Source organism: Prionailurus bengalensis, chromosome C2, assembly GCF_016509475.1.
Source record: "Prionailurus bengalensis isolate Pbe53 chromosome C2, Fcat_Pben_1.1_paternal_pri, whole genome shotgun sequence".
NCBI lineage: Eukaryota > Metazoa > Chordata > Mammalia > Carnivora > Felidae > Prionailurus > Prionailurus bengalensis.
Window position 1 is genome coordinate 72,941,702 of NC_057350.1, and position 21,362 is coordinate 72,963,063.

The following is a 21,362-nucleotide window of genomic DNA, read 5'->3' on the forward strand; positions in this document are numbered from 1 at the left end:
AAAGGTCAGAAATAAAGTTCCACCTTTTAAACTCGAGTGCAGACTTTGCCCAGTGGTGGGGCCACAGCCTCCTCCTCCTTTGCTTCTATCTGCTGTGAGCAGGTTCCATTTTTCACCAACTGATGGAACACAGCATCTGTGTTGTGGTTTCTTTTTAACCAGAATATAAGAAAGTATTTGCTGACTGAAGCCAGAGAAAAAAATAGACCTGAATTTCTTCAGGGTTGGCAGACTGCTGTTACAAAGGTAAGTATGTGATAAAAATGAAAACCCAGGCATGTCAAGGGGATGGAATTATCCTTAGGGGTGGGTGTCTTTAAAAGCATTTGAAGACTGGTGATGGAGATACCAGTAAGAGTCCGGAGGCTGCAGGGAGGCAGCTTAGAATAAACCTGTGTAGTAATTATCATCTAGCTACTTAGTTTCCCAGTGCTTCTGGAGAAAAATTTAGTCATTTCATCAATGGGGCAGCTGCTAATGATATGGTTGTTATATTGGAAAAAAGGGAAAGGAAAACAGAATTTTTCTTTTGATGGCACCTGCCTGTTACTTCCAGATGACCCACATAGACCCACAGAAATGCTGAAGTGACTATTTGGATCCACTAAGGGAGCAAGTGCACTGGGCTTCTTACCAGGCATCTGGGGAAGACAGTGGCTTGAAGGTTTCAGTATGAAAGCAGCACTATGTTTGTCCTATATGCACTCGTGCTGTCTATGGGGCAGAGTGCTCAGGCAGGTCTTCCCATCACTGTTACAGATACCAGCATCTTACATTTTATGGTCACTGCTTTATTGTTTTCAGAGTGTTTTTGCATGTGTGATCTCATTTGATCCTTACAGCCTATGAGGTAGGCAGGTCATTTAGGGATGGGCATCCTCTTTATTTTATAGATGAGCAAACTGAAGCCTAGGTGTCACCTAGGCCATCGGAACTACTGATAGAGTTGGGTCCTTGAACTTAGGTCTAGATCACTGAGCACAATCTTAAAGAGGCAGAGTCTTGGGGTGCCTGGGTGGCTCAGTCGGTTAAGCGTCCAACTCTTGGTTGAAGCTTAGGTCATGATCTCAGTTTCGTGAGTTCAGGCCCCATGTTGGGCTCTGAGCTGGCAGCTGGAAGCCTGCTTGAGATGTTCTTTCTCCCTGTCTCTGCCCTTCCCCCACTTGCACTGTGTCTGTCTCTCTCAAAACAAACCTATTAAAAAAAAAAAAGGCAGAGTCTTGAAACAAACTTTAAGCCAAACCCAAGGGAACCAGATTTATTTGTTCATCCTTGAACTACACCAAATGCTAAGGTTTAAACCTAGGCTTAAGTTTTCTTTTAATAACTTAGTCTTTTAGTTGAAACCGGAATTGAACTTGTAAATTTTGAAAATTACCCAACTAGAATATCTAGGTATTCCAAATTTAGTCAACATCCTTCACATTTCCCCTTTAGGCAGAATACATAATCAGTTCTTTGGGAAACATACTGCTCTTTTTTATTTTTTAAATAATTTAAATGTTTTTAAGAGAGCATGCAAGAAGGAGAGGAGCAGAGAAGGGGGGACAGAGGATACGAAGCGGGCTCTGCGCTGACAGCAGAGAGCCTGATGTGAGACTTGAACTCACAAACCGTGAGATCATGATCTGAGCCAAAATTACTTAGCCGACTGACCCACCCAGGCACCCCAACATACTGCTTATCTTTATTTCTTTCAAAGAGTGACAGATGAAACGTGAAGACTACTAAGCAGGATTTTTAGTACATACTCAGTCCAGGCGTATGCTTTCTGATCCACAATTCCATTTTGATTCCATTGTCAGTAATCTGATAGTAAAACTATCCAAATCAAGTTTTAAAACAGGGTTTTGATTTTCTATTTCTCATATTTAGGTGACGGTTCTATACATTTGGTTGCTAGCTCTTTTGATGCCTCTGTAAAATCACACACTTTAAATACCAGAGATATATACTAGTACACCAGCTGTCCTGGACAGACAAGTTTCTTTTACTTATTTTTCCATAAAAACAAATTTTCCTATCTGAAGATGAGTACTTGGTCTGATTTTAATGATCATTTTGTTTTTCTCTTTAGTGTATTCCACAACAGAAAAATGACAGTGACTGTGGAGTCTTTGTGCTCCAGGTAAAGAAATCTGTTTATCCAGAATTTGGAATGTGTGAATTAAATTTGTTGGGTTTAGAAAGGAGAGATGGGAGCCCCTGTTGTTATGTACCTGGCATTAGGCACAGGTACCCGAATACCTCCTCCCCTGGTGTACACGTCTTATCAGAGGTTAGGCACACTAGAGACTGGTCTGAATCTGTCTATATCGTAGACCCTTGGCATTTGCAGAATTAACTACTTTTTTTTTTAAACCTTTGGCAAGTGGTCTTTAACCACAGAACAAAATTAATTACATTTTAAATAAGGGCCACATTCAAAAACTGCTTTCTCATGCTGTGGGTTCCCTTAGTGGTCTAAAAGGATTAATGAAAATTTTGTCATACATTACATTTACGAAGAAATTGTGTATAACCCATGAATTTATAGAGATTTGCAAAGATCATGGAAGATGGGCTCATTCCTTTGACTCGTGAATGTCTGGGGTTTGTAAACAAACCGAAGTTCTCACTTAAAAGACCACTTTAGGTGGAGTGGCAGTCTCAGCAGGTAGCACCTTGGAAAGAGTTGGAGCCTCTCCATCAATTTCTGCTTCTCACAGTATTGTTTGGGGGAGAGACGGGAGACCCCAAACCATATACTTACCTGGAAAGCTGACTATAATTTGGAGGCAAATGTTTCAAAACAATGTTTTTACAACGAGTTTAAACTTTAAAATGCCACCTTAGGCCCCATTCTGTTAGGTCTGCATCAAAGCTCCATATGCCATTTAAGTGTTTCTGGGACCTTTGCAGTACTGCAAGTGCCTCGCCTTAGAGCAGCCTTTCCAGTTTTCCCAAGAGGACATGCCCCGAGTGCGGAAGAGGATTTATAAGGAGCTGTGTGAGTGCCGGCTCATGGACTGAAACTCAGCAGGACTCTGGAAGGTCTGACCAAGTTGAAGCAGATGGTTTGTTACTTGAATCTCCAAACACTTATTTGAATTTTTACAGATATTTCAGATCAGTGGTGTTGGGCCACTATTGTTACCTCAAATTTGTTTTTTGCCCTATTCATTTCTCTAGCTACCGTGTACTATTTTTTAATGTTCAGTTTGGTTTCATTTTTAATTTTATGGATTCCGTGTGTTTCCCCCATATTTAATATTTATTATCCAAACGCATGCATATAGACAGAGCATGCAGTGCAGAGTATTAAAAAAAAAAAAAAAGCCTAGTAGATTTGGTGCAGCTTTTGAAATTTACTTAGACGTGAACTGAATACAGGTTTAAAATTTAATCCCAGAACCTAAAAGTGCAGGATGTTTTTGATACAACATAACTTTGAGAAGGATCGTTGTTCCCTGGGGTGTAAAGGGTAGCTAGGAGTGGTGGTTTTGACAAAGCCAGTCCTGTTTTACCTGCTGCACCTTTCATGGACTTCCTTCTCCAAATGAGTCTTGCAGAGTGAATTGCATTCCTTTTGAAAGGGTGAGAAGTGGCCAAAACCTGACTGGTGTGTTCTGTTTATACAAGCACAATTATAAGTGCAGTGCCTACTTTGGGAAGAGTTGATTAAAGACAACAGCTTTTGGGGGTGGGGGGTCCAGTTATTTTAACACATGAGAAAATTTCAATCTTGGCTTTAAGAATTACAACAAATGCCTAAATCTTATAAAGGCTTTTGCTGGAACACTGAATTCTCTGGATTTATTAAAAAACATTAATATCCATCAAACTAGTAGTCAACCACATGAGAATTCAGCCTTTCCAAGAGTAATTTACAAGTTGTCACTACCCTTGTGTTGTCTAAGATGTGGCAAATACCTATTTCAATGGTGTTTAAATATTAATCTTCAGAACTAAAGACTGACCAGGTCTTTTGCAGATGGGTGGGGAGAAGAGGAAAAGTAGTAAGACTTGCTTGCACAGGAGCACAGCAGATGTTACTAGACTTTTGTTGCTCCTACCTCTTTAGTGATCTCAGCAGCATGCGGGGCTCCCTCAGTTGGCCTCTTGTTGACCAACCCTGAGACTCCAGAGCTGGAGTCCTTTTTTCACTTCTATCAACCTCGTCTTCTGGGGAAAAGCAGAAGCGACCCTGTCCTAATACTTCGCTGCATTAGGATTAAAGTAATGGATCTTGCATCTTTATTCTAGCCTTTTGTGATATTTGAAAAGAAAGGAAATGAGGAAAGATGCATGTTAAACTACTCAATTACCTTTTCTGAACTGGGGCAGAAAAAACAACAGAGGTGTATGTAAGCATCTCAGAAGCTTACACCAAATACCAAGTAAATGACAGAAGATACTTGGATTTATGCCTGGTTAGGTGTGGGGTGTTGGAAATAAAAAGCTAAAACGTGCAGTTAAACTTGGCCATGAGGTAAGGTTTCCAGCAGCTGAAGGTAGAGTCAGAACATGTTTACACGCAGGGTTCCCATCCCCTGACATTCCAAGCACCAACACCAGTGTTTACATTGTAAAGAGCCCCAGCATTCTCCACACTCCTCTAGACTTCGTGTAAAACCAGGTCAGTATTTCTTACTGTGCTTCAGGTCGCTAAAAGGACTGAGATCAGAGGCACTTTATGCTGCTACAGTTAGGCTTGTGTTGTCAGCATTTGCAAAGATGACAATTTAAAGTGAGGAAGAGATCCTGAGGTTTTCTGACATTAGCTAATTATGCAAACATGAGATTTTTTCAAATCTGCATGTAAGACATTTGCCTAATGGGAGAAGGGGGCAGTTATGCAGTGGCCAGTAACTAGGCTGTGGATTCACAGTGTTTTATACTTTAGAGCTCCATCTCACCTCCTCACTGACAACCAGGCACGTAGAAGAGGCAGAACTGTGTTCCTAATCTTTAATGCTCAGAAGTGGAGTTGCCGTTTTCCTCCAGTCTGAGAAACGGTCACCTCCTCGGCGCGGAGGCAAGCAGGGGTGCTCAAGAGGTAACTACAGTAAGCTGCCCAAGTCCCGCTTCCCTTTCACTTCCAGCTTCATAGGGCACCTTGAGGTGTACTGTCAAGCTCGCTTTTGCCTAAATGTCAGATGTTTTAAGTATGGTTCAAAATGTTCCTCTATTCATGAAACTCGGTTTTAGCATACAGAGTTGCTTTTCCCTCTTGCGATTAGGTGCAAACCTCTATTAGCCCAAACCCTACATCAGAGGGGCCTCTGTCCTGATGTTTGCAATAATTGCTTCTTTGCAACAAAGACATTTTTTAAATATAGTCTGGGCTGCTGGTGGAAGAGACAGGCATTGTTTTATTGTCACTAGCTTGGCACTGAATTGTTTGGGTGCCCACAAAGTGGGCAGACCTTATGCTTTTGAGGTTGAGTGCAGGCCTTGTGCAAACTAAAAGCTGCTTATGATGTGCCTTCAAGCTGCCCGGTCCATCAGCAAATTACTAGTCTGTTGTTTCTTTCCAGTGATTTGTCCTTAGGTTAAATCTGTAGCCATGAATGTGGATTTAATTCAACTTTTAGTTCTCTTAAGAAGAAAGGGAACCTCTTAAGGAAGGGAAAGGAAGCAGTTGCTGCCAATAATCCCCACTTTCTGGCTTTGCATTATATTTTCTACTTCTGAGTGACACTGTCATCTTGGGAGTCACGGTTGGAACAAAACAACAGCCCTGACTAGTGGAAGAGCTGCCCTTTTTCTTTGCAGTTGTGTTCACTGCTTCCCCGGGTGAGAAGGGCTGACTGGGAGAGCTCTGGGTGGATCAGACCCTTCACACGAGAAAAAGAAGTATGTTAATAATAAATAGTGTGAATTGAATATACTGACTACCTGCTCTGTTTAATTATGTTAAGAAACCAAACTAATCAACAGTTGTAAAGCACCTACTTCTATTATGTGCGAGGCTCTGCCTCCTGGCCTATAGATAATTAAGACCTAGGGAATATACCGTCAGAGAAATGCAAATTGTATTTGGGTGTTACAAAAACAGGCCTAGATAAGCTGTTCACTTAAATGGTACCTTTGGACAGAAAAAGAATTTATTTAAAGATTGTGATCATGTAAAATTACTCAAACCTTCTAGCAAAAATATTTTTTTGAAAAATAAACTAAATGCCTTTATAAACGTGTGTTCTCTTGTACTGAATAACATGTACTGTTTGGGAGAGTGACGCTCTTGTCACGACAAAGCTCATTTATGAACAGTGACCAGTGTAAGCTCTAAGCAGCTGACCCAACAGTGTCCAACAGAATTTTCTGCAGTGATGGCAATGTTCATATTTGCATGCACTACAACAGCCGCTACCCCCATGTGACTCATGAGCTCGCTATTAGACATGTAAATTCTGCACATTACTCAAATATTCCAGAGGAAGAGTTCCAATGTCTCTCTTTATAGGTGATGGGCAGAGATGATAACTTGGTTTAACAATTCAAAAAGGAACCACTGTCTGTGGAAATCTGAGTTATGTTTTACTACAACATTATAAAATACGTTAATTCAAAGTACAGCGTAAAAGAAATATTTCAAATGAAGAGTGTTATGTCTTCATTAAACATCTTGCAAATTATGCACTTACAGCTAGTCATAGCTCTTAATCCAAGTAATCAACTTGAACTTAATGAGAGAACCTATACTTTAATGTGAAAGATGTTCCTATTAAGGTACTTCATCTCCAACTCTCACAAACCTTAGAAGTTAGGAGATACTTTGTTGATAGATGAGAAAATTTCACTTATATGTCAGGGAAAATTATATTAGACTAACAGTTACATTAGAGAAATCAACTTATGCCTTATGAATACAAAATAAATTTTGTAGACTCCCTTCTCTAAAGAAACCATCAGCTCCCTGTCCAGGCTCTGACACTCCGTAAGCACAATTAAGGAAAAAACAAGACAGACTTCAGCATGAGAATTAGCCAAAACACATTTCCTGAGGGAAGCAATTCTGATTGTTCTTGTTATGTGTTCTCTTGATCTTCAAACCCTTTTTAAACCCAGTCCATTCCTAACATCATTCTGAAAACAAATCAGTCTGATGCATAAACCCTTCTGTAGCTCTAAGTAAAACACATCTTTTGAAAAATGTATAAAATAATAAATACTCAAGTCTTAATACATATAGCATATAAGCTGGTGGTATCCCCTGGCTTACAGACTAAGGCTTACTTTTGCTCCAACAATTTAGGAAGTTGCCCTGACTCCTGAATTTGCCTTTAGAGATTAGAACTCAACCCAGAAACAAATGTAGTTGTCAAGACTTCTAAACAGAACAAAGCTGTACAACATAGCACAAAGCCCCATTTATTACATTTTATCTCCTGCAAACCTAATTTTTAATAATTCCAGGCCCCAGTGTAGACTGTGATCGTACTATCCATTTAAAAATTTTTCCATCTTCCTAAAAGAAGTGTGGTGTTTGGGGCTGACAGATCAACATCATAGATCGAATCTGTTGCCATGGAACACAAATTCCGACCTGGTAACCTGACACATGGCCAAGATTGTAAGACTATAGATTTAAAGGCATTCTTTTGGATTCTGTCCTTTAATAGTTTTCAAAGGAAAACCAGGAAAAGGCTTCCAGCTCAGAAGAGACCTTGATCAAAGCATGGTACAAGTGGACAGGTTTGTAGACCTTGGGTAATGCAAGGCAAATTGAACAGGCCAAAGGACTGAGTTTTCACGATGGGGCTCTCACCAATCACTGGTTTTGGGCCAGTTTTCCATAGCCTCCTCTCCCAGCGTCATAGTCCTGACGATACTCATCTCGTACCTTAATTGAAAAGAACACAAGTTACATTATAGAGAAGATTGGGGTAGCAAATAAAGTAAGTTCTACACCCAACGTGGGGCTTGAACTCACAAACCAAGACCAAGAATTACATCTCTACTGACTGAGCCAGCCAAGTGCCCGTACTAACAGTTTTTTACCAAACATTATGCTCATACTCTTTCACCAGCATTCAAAAGTAGCATACTCCAAAGATTACTCAAGTTAGGCTATTTTTTAAAATAAAAACTTAGAACTTATTTCAGTGCATTTTCCTTTTGTTCTAGACACTTGCAGGTACAAAATATCTAGGCCCTGGCAGAAGTCCAATAATGGTTGCTTGTGAAAATGTATACAATCTATAATTTACCAATCCTAATGGTTAGTTTTCAGATTCCCTTCAAGCGAGGGTTATAGGCACAAAGTTATTTTCTACAAGAGCAAACATAAACTGACAAAATCTTGTCACTAGGACTGAAATCCCAGGCAAACCCTGAGCCAAGAGAACCTTCCTGCATACCTGGCCCCCAGATCGCCCACGGCCATACTGCCTGCCCTCCTTAAAGCCTGCGTCCCAGTCTGTGCGAATGATCCGGTCATCCAGACGAGTTCCATTTATGTACCTCATGGCATTTTCTGCATCTGCTCTTGAATAGTATCTTAAGTGGAAGTATTAAGGAACACTATATAGCATTTCTCCAAACATTTTTAGAAATACAGGAAACATCTAAATGAAGCTGAGATAAGAAAGAATACAAAAACAAATCCAACCAGATAGATTTCAGAGACAGTAATCTGGCTTGCACAAGCTTGTTTGAGGTTGGTCCAAAAGCACTTACAGGGTCAACTAAGATTTATCCAGGACTACTGACTGAGATTTCCTGGAGAATCTTGCCGATAATGATTTGGTCCCACTGTCCCCATATTTTGGTCTGTAAAGTATAAATATGTTCAGTGCAGGTTTGGATCACAAACTGCACACTTCTTATCCAAAGAAACAAAAGCATCCAAATCTGAAACTGTATATTCAACAACCTTAATAAAAAGAGATTACAGTGCATATGGAATTGTCATTGCATTTCATTAGAAGGAAAGGCTCTATCAGGTTAGTTGTTTCCAAATCTATTTAATTAGGTCTACTAAATCTATCTTTGGAGTGGTATTAAAAAAAAAAAAAAAATCTCCAGGGACACTTGGATGGCTCAGTCAAACATCCAACTCTCGATTTCAGCTCAGTTCATGATTTCATGGATCGTGAGTTCGAGGCCCACGTGGGGCTCCATGCTGAGAGTTGGGGAGACTTCTTGGGATTCTCTCTCTCCCTCTCTGCTCTTCCCCTGCTCATGCGCATGCTCTCTCAAACTAAATTAACATTAAAAATCTATATATTAAAAAAACCTCCATAAGCAATTATGATCATTGGCTGGGTTCAGGGAAATGCTGATCTAGATTTTTTCCCATCTTTTTTTTTTTTTTTTTAAGGCTTATTTTGAGAGAGCGAGCAAAAACATGCACAAGCAGGGAAGGGGCAGAGAAAGGGAGAGAGGAAGAGAGAATCCCAAGCAGACTCTGCACTGTCAGCATAGAGCCTGAAGCTGGGTTCAGTCTCACAAGCCACAAGATCATGACCTGAGCAGAGTCAGATGCTTAACTGACTGAATCACCCAGGCGCCCCTTTCCCTCTATGTCTTTAATTACACAGGTAAGGAAGCACTTGCAGAAATTCCAGTGTCCAACACCTACTCTGCTGGCACATAATAGGCATTCAATAACTTTTTTGCTGAATGAATGAGAAAAGGGCAAACTGAGAGAAACCACTGTCCACAATAGCCTTTCCTTTGGGTATTTGCTATTATGATTGTGAATCTCTGACCTACAAGACAGATGCAAAAGCATTCCAATTCTCAGACTGATTATTAGTTATAAGGTAGATTTTCTTTGCTTTTTGTGTTCTCATTGTTCTCCCTGTGAAGAGGCAGATATAAAATCTGAGCACTCTTGTCCTCTGTGACTGACAGGAGAATGGAAGAAGCTTGCAGAGCCTAGAAATCAAATACCAAAATCACAAGTTTGGAATAGGTTAAGTAGGGCTTCCATTTCAAGCTGACAGAGTGAGCATATTCCTCATTTCCTTCTCAAGACCCAATTAAAATGACAGAAAAGATACACCCAAAGAACAGAAAAGGCCATCAGGAAACCAGGGATTCAACAAAAGCTGATGGAAGACTGCTGATGAAAGAAAGTCACAGTTTGAAATATTCTTGAAGGAGCTTAAAGGAGACAGCAAACACATGAGGCTCTCAAAAGTGTGAGACAGCAAACGGTTTAATTAAAGGTCTATATGTGGGAAGACGACCCGGTAGCAGGAAGGCATTTAATCCTAGGCAAATAAAAAAAGAGTGACAGAATTCTGAACAAATTGGAGGAACTAGGGTTAGGGCAGTGTCTTTGATGTTAGTATGACAAAATAAAATCCCTTTCATACTAGCATTTGGGAAACCCACATATCCCAAAGGCAAGGCAGAAACTTGAGAGAGAAGATCTGCTGGGGTCTACAAAGTTAGCCTTAGCCTTTCCCTGATTATGATCAGAAACCTAGGGATCACCAGACATTTAAGGAAAATTTACAGCACAAATACAACCTGCCAAAAGAAAAAAGAAATGGTAATTTGGGACACACAAAAAAGTTTTTAAAAACACGCTGTTAGATCAAGTCTGGGAAATTTCTCAGAATATAAAGCAAAACGACCAAATACAAAAATATTGGGGAAAAACCCCCCAAATGATAAATCCAGGAAGTCCAACATTTATACAATTTCCAGAGAAGTAAATTGTTTGGTTTTGACCTATAAAATCAAGTTCTATATATCTACATAATGAAATATTATACCACCATTAAAAAAGAGGTACACCTACATACGCTAACATAAAACAATCTCTAAGGTAGAGGGCAAAAATTAGTGCATGCAGTATGCTACTACACATCCACAGGATCACTTCTGGAAAGATACCCAAGAGACTGGTAACAGTCTCTAGGTTTAGAATAGTACAGAGGTTTTCACTATACCCTTTGAACTTTTGGTCAGCTTTCCACCCCCACCCTGCCCCCATTTTGAGTAGTCTTCACGCCCAGTGTGGGCGTGTAGCCCAACATGGGGCTTGAACTCACTACCCTGAACTCAAGACCTGAGCTGAGATCAAGAGTTGGACACAACCGAGCCACCCAGGTGCCCCCGCTTTGGACTTTTGTAAATATCACGAGCATATACTTTCAACAGATTGTTTCTTAAAGAATCAGTTATAAACAAAAGCATGGATTTCAGAACAGGATGTAAATGTTATCAGCTTTCACAATTCAAGAGTGTAGACACATTGGACAGGAAGTTAAGAGGGAGATGAAGGAAGGAGAGGTTAAGTACAGGGATGCTAATTAGTGGATGGTCTCACTCAATTTTTCAACAGGTGACTAGCCACTCTAGGCCCACCCTCATCCAATAGCTTATGCCAGACACATAGGAAGGATACTCCACAAAGCAGAACCCACATGCTGTCTTCTTCATCTTATCCAGGCCCATAATGATTTTCTTTATGTCGCCACTTTTACTGAAAAGTTCATAGATTTGTTCTTCAGTTGTGTAAAAGGAAAGATTTCCAACATACAACGTACAGCTCTTCTTCAGTAATTTTTCCTGTTCTTCATTGTCACCCTGGAATTTCAAATAGAGAAAAAGTTAAGCAACACAATCTAAGAAGAGTCCTGCTTAAACAGTATTCAAAGTATGGCAATTAGTTCTGATTTGGGAATCAGCTTTCTCATCATCCCAGTCTACCACAAATTCCTTGCCAAAAGGAGAGCGGGAGAGAGGGAGAGAGGGAGACAGGGAGGGAGGGAGGGAGGGAGGGAGGGAGAGAGAGAGAGAAATACAGGTGTTCACATCCTAGGAGGCACATCTGCAGGTCCAGACTGCTTCTAGGAGACAGCCACAACTTGAGTCATGTTGCACGTAGCCCTCCTGTAACACACTGCTCCCAATGGCATGCCTTTTCCCTGCACACTCCATATCCTCAGCATTAGATCCTTCTCTCACTGTTCAAGTTTAATACACTAGAAAGGTCTTTTTTTGTAGTGAAAAATAAATGCATTTTCAGACAGGGTATCCCTTATAATACTCTCCTAGAGAAGAGATGGTTTACATGCTCATAGATTTTTCTGAGTTTAGGAGAAAATGTAATAATCACTAAAAACGAGTGCTTATGTTCTTGACAGCCTTCCTAATTTGGAAGACAGGATGAAGCCAGAGACAGAAACATAACTGGCCTTCAGCCAACACACTTCACAATACTTGGGACTCACCATGGGCTAGATCTAGTATTTTATATGCCGGCATAGAAACCAGTTGGCCATCTTGGATCTCCTCTTCTAGCCTCCACAATGGGCAGGACAGATGCTGACTAAATAGAAGGCCTACCCACTGACCTGCTCTCAGGCTCTCAGGTTAAGGCTCTAACACCAACCATACAGTGGTATTCCAGTTTGGAAAGTGGCTGGGTAGATCCACACTCAGGCCCCCAGAGCACTTTACCAAGAGGCCTCCCTTCTTCACTTACTACTCTCTATATAATGTTGATCCAGCTTCCTTCACTCTAAGAATAAGACTTTGCATTGCTGGTCTCTGAATGCTTTGTAGCACAGTGGTCACAGACTAACAGATCTCATGTGATCACGTTCAGTGGTAGAACAGAGGAAAAGACAAACCATCTGAACTCACGTCAAGAGGAAAATGATGAGATAAATTATGGTACATCAATAAATATAAAACTATGCAGCCCCAAGAAAAAAGTAGAACCATAAGGAACATCTCCAAGATAGCACGCTGAAAAAAGGTACAGAACAATGTGAAGGGTATGCTCCAAATTATTACTGTTTTTAATGTTTACTTATTTTTGAGAGAAGGACAGAGGATCCCAAGCTCTGCGCTGACAGCAGCAAGCTTGATGCCGGGCTCAAACCCATGAAACCACAAGATTCCAACCTGAGCTGAAGTTGGGGACTCAATGGACTGAGCCACCTAGATGCCCCCAAATTATTATTTTTTTAAGTATGAATATACATAGATCTCATACACAAGAAACAGGTATATCTTCCTCCAGGGACCACAGGCCAGAGACTTCCACCTATGAATCGCATTTAATTCTCAGAAATGAATGAGGTAGGTCCTTTTGAAAGACAGAGTGTGTGAGCAGGGGAAGGTCAGAGAGGGGCAGAGCAAGAGAGAGCGAGCACGTACACGCAAGAGAGAAAATCCCATGCAGACTCTGAGCTAACAGTAAGGCTCAAACTCAGGAAGTGTTAGTTCATGACCTGAGCTGAAACCAAGAGTTGGACCTTAACCAACTGAGCCACCCAGGTATCCCGAAGTAGGTCCTGTTTTATTATCCTATTTTACACCTGAGAAAAGACAGTTAAGTAATTCATTCAAGGTCATACAGCTACTCAGTAGTTGCAGCTGGAACCCAAACCCAGTCTTAGCCCCAATCCCATACTTCCTTAAAAAGTACACAGGACAAGTCATTCTACATTAAAAACACGTTTTCAGGGCAGTCAGTTAAGCGTCAGATAGATTAACGTGGCTCTATCAGTTAAGCGTCTCAGGTGGCTCAGTCAGTTAAGCGTCTGACTTTGTTTCAGGTCATGGTCTCACAGTTTGTGAGTTCGAGCCCTGTGTCAGGCTCTGTGCTGACAGCTCAGAACCTGGAGCCTGCTTCAGATTCTGTGTCTCCCTCTCTCTCTGCCCCTCCCCCACTCACACTCTGTCTCTCTCAAAAATAATAAACATTAAAAAATAAAAAGAGAGAGACAGAGACAGAGTGAGCAAGGAAGGGCAGAGAGACGGAGACACAGAATCCAAAGCAGGCTCCAAGCTTTGAGCTGTCAGCACAAAGCCTGAAGTGGGGCTTGAACTCATGAACCATGAAATCATGACCTGAGCTGAAGTTGGTCACTTAACCGACTGAGCCACCCCAGCACCCCTTGTAAAAATATGCCTGGGTTGCTCAGTCCATTAAGCATCCAACTTCAGCTCAGGTCATGATCTCACGGTTTGTGAGTTGGAGCCCCACATCGGGTTCTGTGCTGACAACTCAAGAGCCTGGAGCCTGCTTTAGATTCTGTGTCTCCCTCTCTCTCTCTCTCTCTCTCTCTGCCCCTCTCCCACTCCAAGTCTCTTTCTCTCTCAAGAATAAACATCAATTTTATTTATTTATTTATTGCTTGCATGCAAGAGTGGGGGAAGAGCAGCAAGAGAGGGAGAGAGAATCTCAAGCAGGCTCTGCGCTAACAGTGCTCTAACTCACGCAGGACTTGAACCCACAAACTGTGAGATCATGACCTGAGCTGAAATCAAGAGTTGGATATTCAACTGACCAGGCAACCCCGGTGCCCTGAGTTTTCAGAGCTTTGGAATGAGGCATTAAAGTAGATTCACCTTATTTGTATCACTGCTGTTACTGACTTATTAAAATTACCAGGAGGCCTTTTAATTCTACTTTTCTCACACATGTAAGTAATCCAAACAAATAGCCTATTCCAAACAAACAGCTACAGCTTAAGACAACTGTGGTGTAAGTACTTACTTAAGGAATATTCATGTGGGTTCCATTCAGAGAACACCAGAAATTCCTCATGATAGTATCTTACTACTATCTGAATAAAGTTACAGGTCCTTTAGACCGCACAGATGAATAACAGAAAAAGTTGAAACTTTTCACAGTTTTAATCTTATAGGATACCTGAAATTCAAGATGGTTATGATGCAGGGAACTTTCTAAAGCAACGAGAACTGTAAAAGTGACAGAAGTGAAAATCTTGCTTGGCATATAGTAAGCATTTAAAAACGGCTGGCTTAGTGAATGAATTTTTATTTATTTAAAAAAAAAATTTTTTTTTTCAACGTTTATTTATTTTTGGGACAGAGAGACAGAGCATGAACGGGGGAGGGGCAGAGAGAGAGGGAGACACAGAATCGGAAACAGGCTCCAGGCTCTGAGCCATCAGCCCAGAGCCTGACGCGGGGCTCGAACTCACGGACCGCGAGATCGTGACCTGGCTGAAGTCGGACGCTCAACCGACTGCATCACCCAGGCGTCCCTGTGAATGAATTTAAGATCATCCTCAATTTGGCCTCAAAATTAACTTTTCCCTACCCCACTAACACATTTTTGCATTCTCCATGCCCACCCTCTTCTAATGTTTTATTTATTTTTGAGAAGGAGAATGCAGGGGGGTGGGGGAGACTGAGAGAAGGGAGATGGAGAGAGGGGGAAGGTGAGAAAGGGAGAGATGGAGGGGGAGAGGGGGAGGAGAGAGGCGGGAAGAAGAGAGAGAAATCTGAAACAGTCTCCAGGTTCTGAGCGGTCAGCACAGAACCTGATGCAGGGCGAAGTTGGAGGCTTAACCGCCTAAACCAGCCAGGTACCCCTGCCCACATTCTTCTGAAAACACGTCCCTCCTTTCCTGTCACAAGCTGTCTTCCTTTTCTGAATCTTCACAGGATTCCCTTATCCTCACCATTTCTGCTCTAGATTATGATTACTTGCCACTATTTACAATCCCTATTAGAAGATTATAAACTCTAAGGGTACGGAAACAATATTCCCTCTCCCTCTAGGACTTAGCAGTTTCGGCCACAGCACTCGATAAAAGTTTACGAAATAACCAGTGGTTGATGAGTGTTGCTCCACTTCAACACTGCCTCTGCTGATACTCAACAGCCCACCTTGAATATTTGCAGCCTTTCCTTTTCCCACAAACTAAAACCTCCCTCTTCTGAAACCCAGCAGTTCTCTGATCTGGACACCTAGACACTTAAAAGTGCCTAGCTGGGATGGTCCACCTTCCCACTCCGAGGGCTCCTTAAGGTTGGAGACAAGGCTGAACTTTGTGTCTCGCCAGCCCACTGCGCAGAACTTTGTAGGACCAATCTACTCTGCCAAGGAAGGAAAGGGCCACAACGACAAAAAGCTGATCTAACTTAAAATAAAAAAGCACGAGGGGCACCTGGGTGGCTCAGTCAGTTGAGCTTCCCACTCTTGATTTCAGCTCAGGTCATGATCCCAGGGTCACGGGATGGAGCCCCGCACTGGGCTCCCCGCTGGGCAGGGAGACAGCTTGGGATTCTTGCCCTCTTCTCTCCCCCTCTGCAACTCTTCCCCGCTTCTGCTCCCTCTCTAAAAATTAAAAAAGTAATAAAAAGTCCCAGTACCTGGGTCAGGAAAGCGCCCCTCCATACTCCCTCCAGGTGTCAAAAGGACACCTTTTGCCCCTCATATCACAAAGTCACCTTCCCAAGCCATTGGCTGTGAAAACGCAAGCCACCGTTACTACTGCCGCTGGAACCCCTCTGCAGGGAGCAGCTGCAAGGGAAAGGAAAATGAGCCTCAAATTCTCTATGAGATAAGGGCATTCAGCCCTTTCAGCATCCGTTCCCCAGGACGCACCGGGCCTCATTTCGCTTTTCGGGAAACCAAAGAATGGAAAACGACACAATGAGACAACAGTAAGCCGATTCTGGGCGTTCTGGCCCTGGGCCTTCCTTCTCGCGTCCCGGCCTCCCTCACCCGGAAGTGCTGGTCCCGGTACTGGCTCAGCTCCACGTAGGAGTCGCTGCGCAGCGCCTTCAGAAGGCCGCCGGACATAGTGCAGAGAGGTAGACGAAGACGCCGCCACACAGGGATCAACGAGGCAGCCGCGGCGGCAGCGGAAGCGGAAACGCGCTGAAGCGGCCGCAGAAGGTGGATATCCTATGGACCAATCCCTGCGCGGTAGTGTCGTCACGGGGCGGGGCGGGCGCAGACGTGGTCCGTTTTGGGGAGTCGTCGGTCGGAAGCAAGAGCTGTGGCCTCTGGGTTCCGGGTCGCTCCGAGAATGGTTCTTCGGCGGCTCTTGGCCGCGCTGCTCTACAGCCCGCAGCTGGTGGAGCGTCTGTCGGAGTCTAAGCCCATCCGGCGTGCGGCGCAGCTCACAGCCTTCGCACTGCTGCAGGCCCAGCTCCGCGGCCAGGACGCAGCCCGGCGCCTTCGAGCCCTTGCGGCTGGGCCCGCGGGTTCCCTAGGTCGCCGCGCTGCCCGCTTCAAAGACACCTTCACTCAGGAGCTGCGCCGCGGCCTCCGGGACCGCCCGGGGTCACCCCCGGGTAGCCAGAGGGGCCCAGGCGCAAACCCCTAAATCCACGCTGGGCCCGATCAAGGTCACCGGCTTTCCTTTCTGGGCTCGACACAGGCCTCGGCGGTAAGGAGTCACCGTGGGCACTGTGCACGGCTTCGAATTCTGACTCAGATTGTCGGCCTTCTGGGGTTCCGTTCATCAGGGAGTCCAGGCCAAACCGACATCCCCGGTGAAGCCCTGTGATCCGACTGGACAATATGAAGAAAGCCCCGAAGCCTGACAGAAGCAGATAGGCTGGGCCCTGATGTACCGTGTACAGAGAGCTATGAACCAAACCACAGCCGAAAGAGTGCCCTCTGCTAATGGGACTAAAACTCGTGCTAGATGCTGCTACCTCTGCACTCACAGAGCAGCGCGCTACTTCAGGGGGGGGAGCATGGATGGAAGGACAAACCTGCAGCTGCCCAAATCCTCTGATTAAATGTATGAGCTGAGTAATGATGTGAGTGTGGTACTTCTCTGGCAAGATGGGCTAGGGTTCCTGGGGACTATGGGCCCATGGTAATACTAGTTAACACATTTTGAATGCTTATTCTGTGCTGGCACTTGATAATTGCACTCGTGTGGATTATCTCACACTTTACAACCACTTTCATATGAGGAAGTGTAGGTTACATCCTTACAGAGTGGGATGTGAATACACGAGTTTGATTCCAGGGCCTAAGTCCTTAATTACAAATCTCTGCAGCATTTACCCTGACCTTCAATGCCTGCCTTCACCCCAGGACCTCCTTCCTTCAGAAGTCACCACTGGGCGTTAGGACCACTGCCTACCATGGAACAAGCTGCCTGGATTCCTAGTCCCAGTTTTAGAGGGTTTGGGATACAATCAAGACTATGGCCCAGTTAATGGACCCGTGATTAGGAAATCCATGGTATACAGAAATGTCTTGTCATCTGAGGCTTCTGACTGAATTTCTGATTGCCTCTAGTTAGGCTCCACAGCTAATCATGCATTCTAGGGAATTTGAAGCCACAGGAGATGCTTTTAGGCTGGTGACCAGCAAGAATTTATATTTTGGCCTTTCTTATAGTCACAGAGAGGGAGCTGGATATGGCCAGAGACCTCCCATGGGGATGGAGAAGCTAAAGTAGCTTTCCTAATGTTCATACTTCTGATTTGATATCCCATCAGAGGTGCTGCTATTTAATCCTCTCTGCAGCCAGAAGTTCCACTGTCCTGATGACCAGAGTCCTGATTTGGCATCCTACCCCGTCCTATCAAAGGACAAGTCCTTCTCCCAGACCAGAGACAACTCTGGATTCTTCTTTGAGGCTGTCAATGAGGAGCCTGAAGACCTTGTTCCTTCTACTGCCTTTCTGCCTCATTGGTCTCAATCTCACTCATTTGTCTCTGGATCTCAGAGCAGCAGAATATTAGCGGTCTCCAGCTGGACCCCCTACCCTCAACACAGGTCAGCACACTCAGTGGTAGGTCTTTTTCCAGACTGGCAGAGAGCAAAAGGAAGCATTGCAGGAAGCCATGAAGCTACTAGACAAACTGGCCATTTTGGTAAGAAAGGGAAAAAAAGCAAGAGAGGGGGACAGTTGTTTATTTCTCATGGAAGAAGTGTATAAGAAGTAAGTTCCCTCCATTTCTGTAGAGGGAGTCCGAGCAGAGAGAGAGAAAACAGAGTCCTTTCTATTCTAGTGACAGGTGATTTAAAAGGCGAAAGATTTATGCGATCTGAAGAGAAACCAGAGTATAGTGACAGGTGATTTAGATGCCTCCGCACTTCATTGGAGAAGCCTCCAGGGATTGTAGTCACTGGCTTGCCATCCCACCAATTACCCTATGACTAAAGAAACAGACCAAATTCTTCGCACCATTCCCAGTGGCAATAATCTTCCAGCATGCCTTTCAAGCTCTAAGTTCTGCCAGAAAGTGAAGCAGGAAGCAACTCCTCCTGCTATCCTGTAGGGCAATTCTGATTCAACCCTTGATGCCACATAGACCTAGATATGAGTACCTTTTTTTTAAAGTGGATTTTTTTAATTTAAGTTTATTTGTTTTGAGAGAGACAGAGACAGCATGAGCGGGAGAGGGGCAGAGAGGGAGAGAGAGAGAAAGAATCCCAAGCAGGCTTTGCACTGTCATCCCAGAGCGCTGTGTGGGGCTCAAAATCATGAAACTGTGAGATCATGACCTGAGCCGAAACCGAAAGTCAGACGCTTAACCGACTGAGCCACCCACGTGCCTCTAGATAACAGCACTTTATGGACAACTGTATTAGAAGTCAGACCGTTAACCATCTACATGGACTGCTATGCCAACAGTTCCTCCAGGGAATTCTGAGACTGTGGATCCAACTCGGGGAAGATGCAGAAATCCCAAGAAGTCCAAAGGAGTTTGGGACCCTAGAGTCTAGAGTGTCTCCAAGGTGGCACTTGGGCTGCAAAGTAAGCAAATAAGTGCCAGAGATGATGTTAGGCACTAAGGATAGGAAGACACATCAGAGGTTCATAGAAACCTAAGCCACAATGGTGGATACTATAGAATTTAAATGAAGGGATACTATAGAATTTAAAGGAGGGAAATGTCCAGTAGTTTGCTAGAGCCAACTTCCACTGGATCCTGAGAGCACATCTTTGGCATCTCCTCCCAACTTGGAGTTCAGGAACATCATTTTGGTAGTTTGAAATCAGCCAAGGCGGGAGTATTTATACCACAAAAATTGGCAAATAGTACAAATTGGGGCTTTTTTGCCCCCAGAGAATGGGTTGCTAAACATTTACTAGCATCCACTGACTTTCCTCTTCCTCAGGGTTGGAGTCATGAGGAGGGTGTGGCACTAAGATGAGCAGGAGTCCCGGGGCAGCATGACTCAAAGGGCTGTAGGTTCAAGATGACCCAAGCTTTGGGCACCTCAGTGGCTCAGTCATTAAGCATCTTACTTCAGCTCAGGTCATGACCTTGTTCATGAGCTCCTCTTTGGGTGAGCCCCACTTCTCTCTCTTTTCCTCTCTCTCTCTCTCTCTCTCTGCCCCTCCTGGGATCCTCTCCACCTCCCCCCCCCCCACCCCCGCTCTCAAAAAAAAAAAAAAAAAGGGGGATGACCCAAGCCTTAGACAGCAGAAGACGGGACTAGAAAAATGCCCAGGTTTGGTCATTTGTATTGTTTTGGTCTCCTGCTCTGTACTGATTTCCAGCCCACTGATTTCTGCGGCCTGGGTGCCTCTTATGAGCTGGTAGAGCTTTGAGCAGGGAGAATGAGGACAGGTTTAGTGCCAGAGCTCCTCGTGTTCCCAGTGGATGGGTACAGGTGCCTTTAGGTGTGGAGAGCATCATGCGTGGGGCTATGATGGCTTCCACCAGAGCAGGTGTTGGTTTGGCATGGGGTTTGCTCTTCATCCTGTGAAGAGGTTTCAGACGGGGGCTATGAGCTTAGAGAGTGACCAGACCACTTTTAAGAAGTCTCTGGTAGCATCAGATTGCTCTCAAGTGCAACCAGCTACTAACAGCGTTGTGTGTTCTCCATTCCCACTCGGGTGGGCTGAGGAAGGAGAATGGTCTTTAAAGGGTAAGCTGTCCTACCACCTCTCTCATGGACAGGAGTAGAAGAAGGTGGGGAGAAAAGTTCCAGGACTACTTGTCTCGGTAATAACAAAACACTGAGACAGCAGGCATCAGAGTGCCCTTAAATATACCACCAGTCTATGCTTAAAGAGCTTTGGGAGAGATATGCATATTTAGCCAGGGGACATGTGCTGCAGACCAAGGCATGCCATAGTGTCAGCTAGCAGAAACCTCAGAGATCCCCTCATCCATTGTACAGATTGGGAACTGAGGCTAGGTGAGGGGGAGGGGCTTTCTTAAGATCACACAGCCAGTGAGTGGCAGGCAAACCAGGGACTAGAACTCTGGTCTCCAGAGTCTGAACGACCTGGTCTTTCTACATCACCACACTGCCTCCTTCCCAGGTATCTAGGAAGCCAGAGGGTTATCAGGACAGCAGGAAGTAAGGCATCCTGGAAGGTTTGAGAGAGGTCATTCAGGAATGTCATTAGCAGATCTCTCTTTTCATAACCAGGTGCTATTACATGTCACAACACCACAGCAGCTAGAAGAAACAGAGCAGGAACAGACATTAGGCGCCATTGGTTACACCAGTGGTTGGTTCTTTGGGGACTTTCGCATCAGGATTGTGACTGGTCAGATCTTTGGTCTTTAAGGGGAAAAAGGTGCCAGCTTACCCCGAAGGTAGAGCAGCCAAAGCCTATGCACAGGAGAGGCAGTGGTGGGAATTCTGGAAGGGAAAGGAAAGGAAGAGAATCAGGGCTCTGTCCCAGCCCAGCTACCCACATAGAAGGTGG

The 21,362-nt window shown here is 44.0% G+C and overlaps 3 protein-coding genes across 8 annotated transcripts in view; 2 read left to right on the forward strand and 1 right to left on the reverse strand.

Annotated features, from left to right (window-relative positions):
• The window catches only part of SENP5 (SUMO specific peptidase 5), a 51,672-nt gene extending 45,497 nt beyond the window's left edge, over positions 1–6,175 (forward strand). For 3 of the 4 annotated variants that reach the window (XM_043594489.1, XM_043594492.1, XM_043594490.1), the window contains exons 8-10: positions 163–246; positions 2,078–2,128; positions 2,902–6,175. In XM_043594489.1, the coding sequence (XP_043450424.1) occupies positions 163–246; positions 2,078–2,128; positions 2,902–3,012 (246 nt within the window). In that variant the 3' untranslated portion in view covers positions 3,013–6,175. The remainder of the gene's footprint in view (positions 1–162; positions 247–2,077; positions 2,129–2,901) is intronic. The other variant, XM_043594491.1, reaches the window with a different exon arrangement.
• NCBP2 (nuclear cap binding protein subunit 2) overlaps positions 1–21,360 on the reverse strand; it is a 40,019-nt gene extending 18,659 nt beyond the window's left edge. Inside the window, exons 1-4 of one of the 3 annotated variants that reach the window (XM_043594496.1) lie at positions 16,442–16,608; positions 11,351–11,532; positions 8,346–8,484; positions 7,761–7,828 (exon numbers count right to left, since the gene is read on the reverse strand). In XM_043594496.1, the coding sequence (XP_043450431.1) occupies positions 7,761–7,828; positions 8,346–8,484; positions 11,351–11,532; positions 16,442–16,519 (467 nt within the window). In that variant the 5' untranslated portion in view covers positions 16,520–16,608. Of the gene's footprint in view, positions 1–6,413; positions 7,829–8,345; positions 8,485–11,350; positions 11,533–16,441; positions 16,609–21,242 lie in introns of those variants that run through there. The other 2 variants (XM_043594494.1, XM_043594495.1) reach the window with 2 other exon arrangements.
• Positions 16,684–17,486, forward strand: NCBP2AS2 (NCBP2 antisense 2 (head to head)). The gene has a single exon (XM_043594498.1). The coding sequence runs from the start codon at positions 16,749–16,751 to the stop codon at positions 17,046–17,048; it is 300 nt and encodes a 99-aa protein (XP_043450433.1). The 5' UTR covers positions 16,684–16,748; the 3' UTR covers positions 17,049–17,486.
• Positions 21,361–21,362: the final 2 nt, after the last annotated feature.

Excerpts from the sequence above, each read along its gene's own strand:
- NCBP2AS2 (XM_043594498.1), top strand. The coding sequence starts at position 16,749 with ATGGTTCTTCGGCGGCTCTTGGCCGCGCTGCTCTACAGCCCGCAGCTG.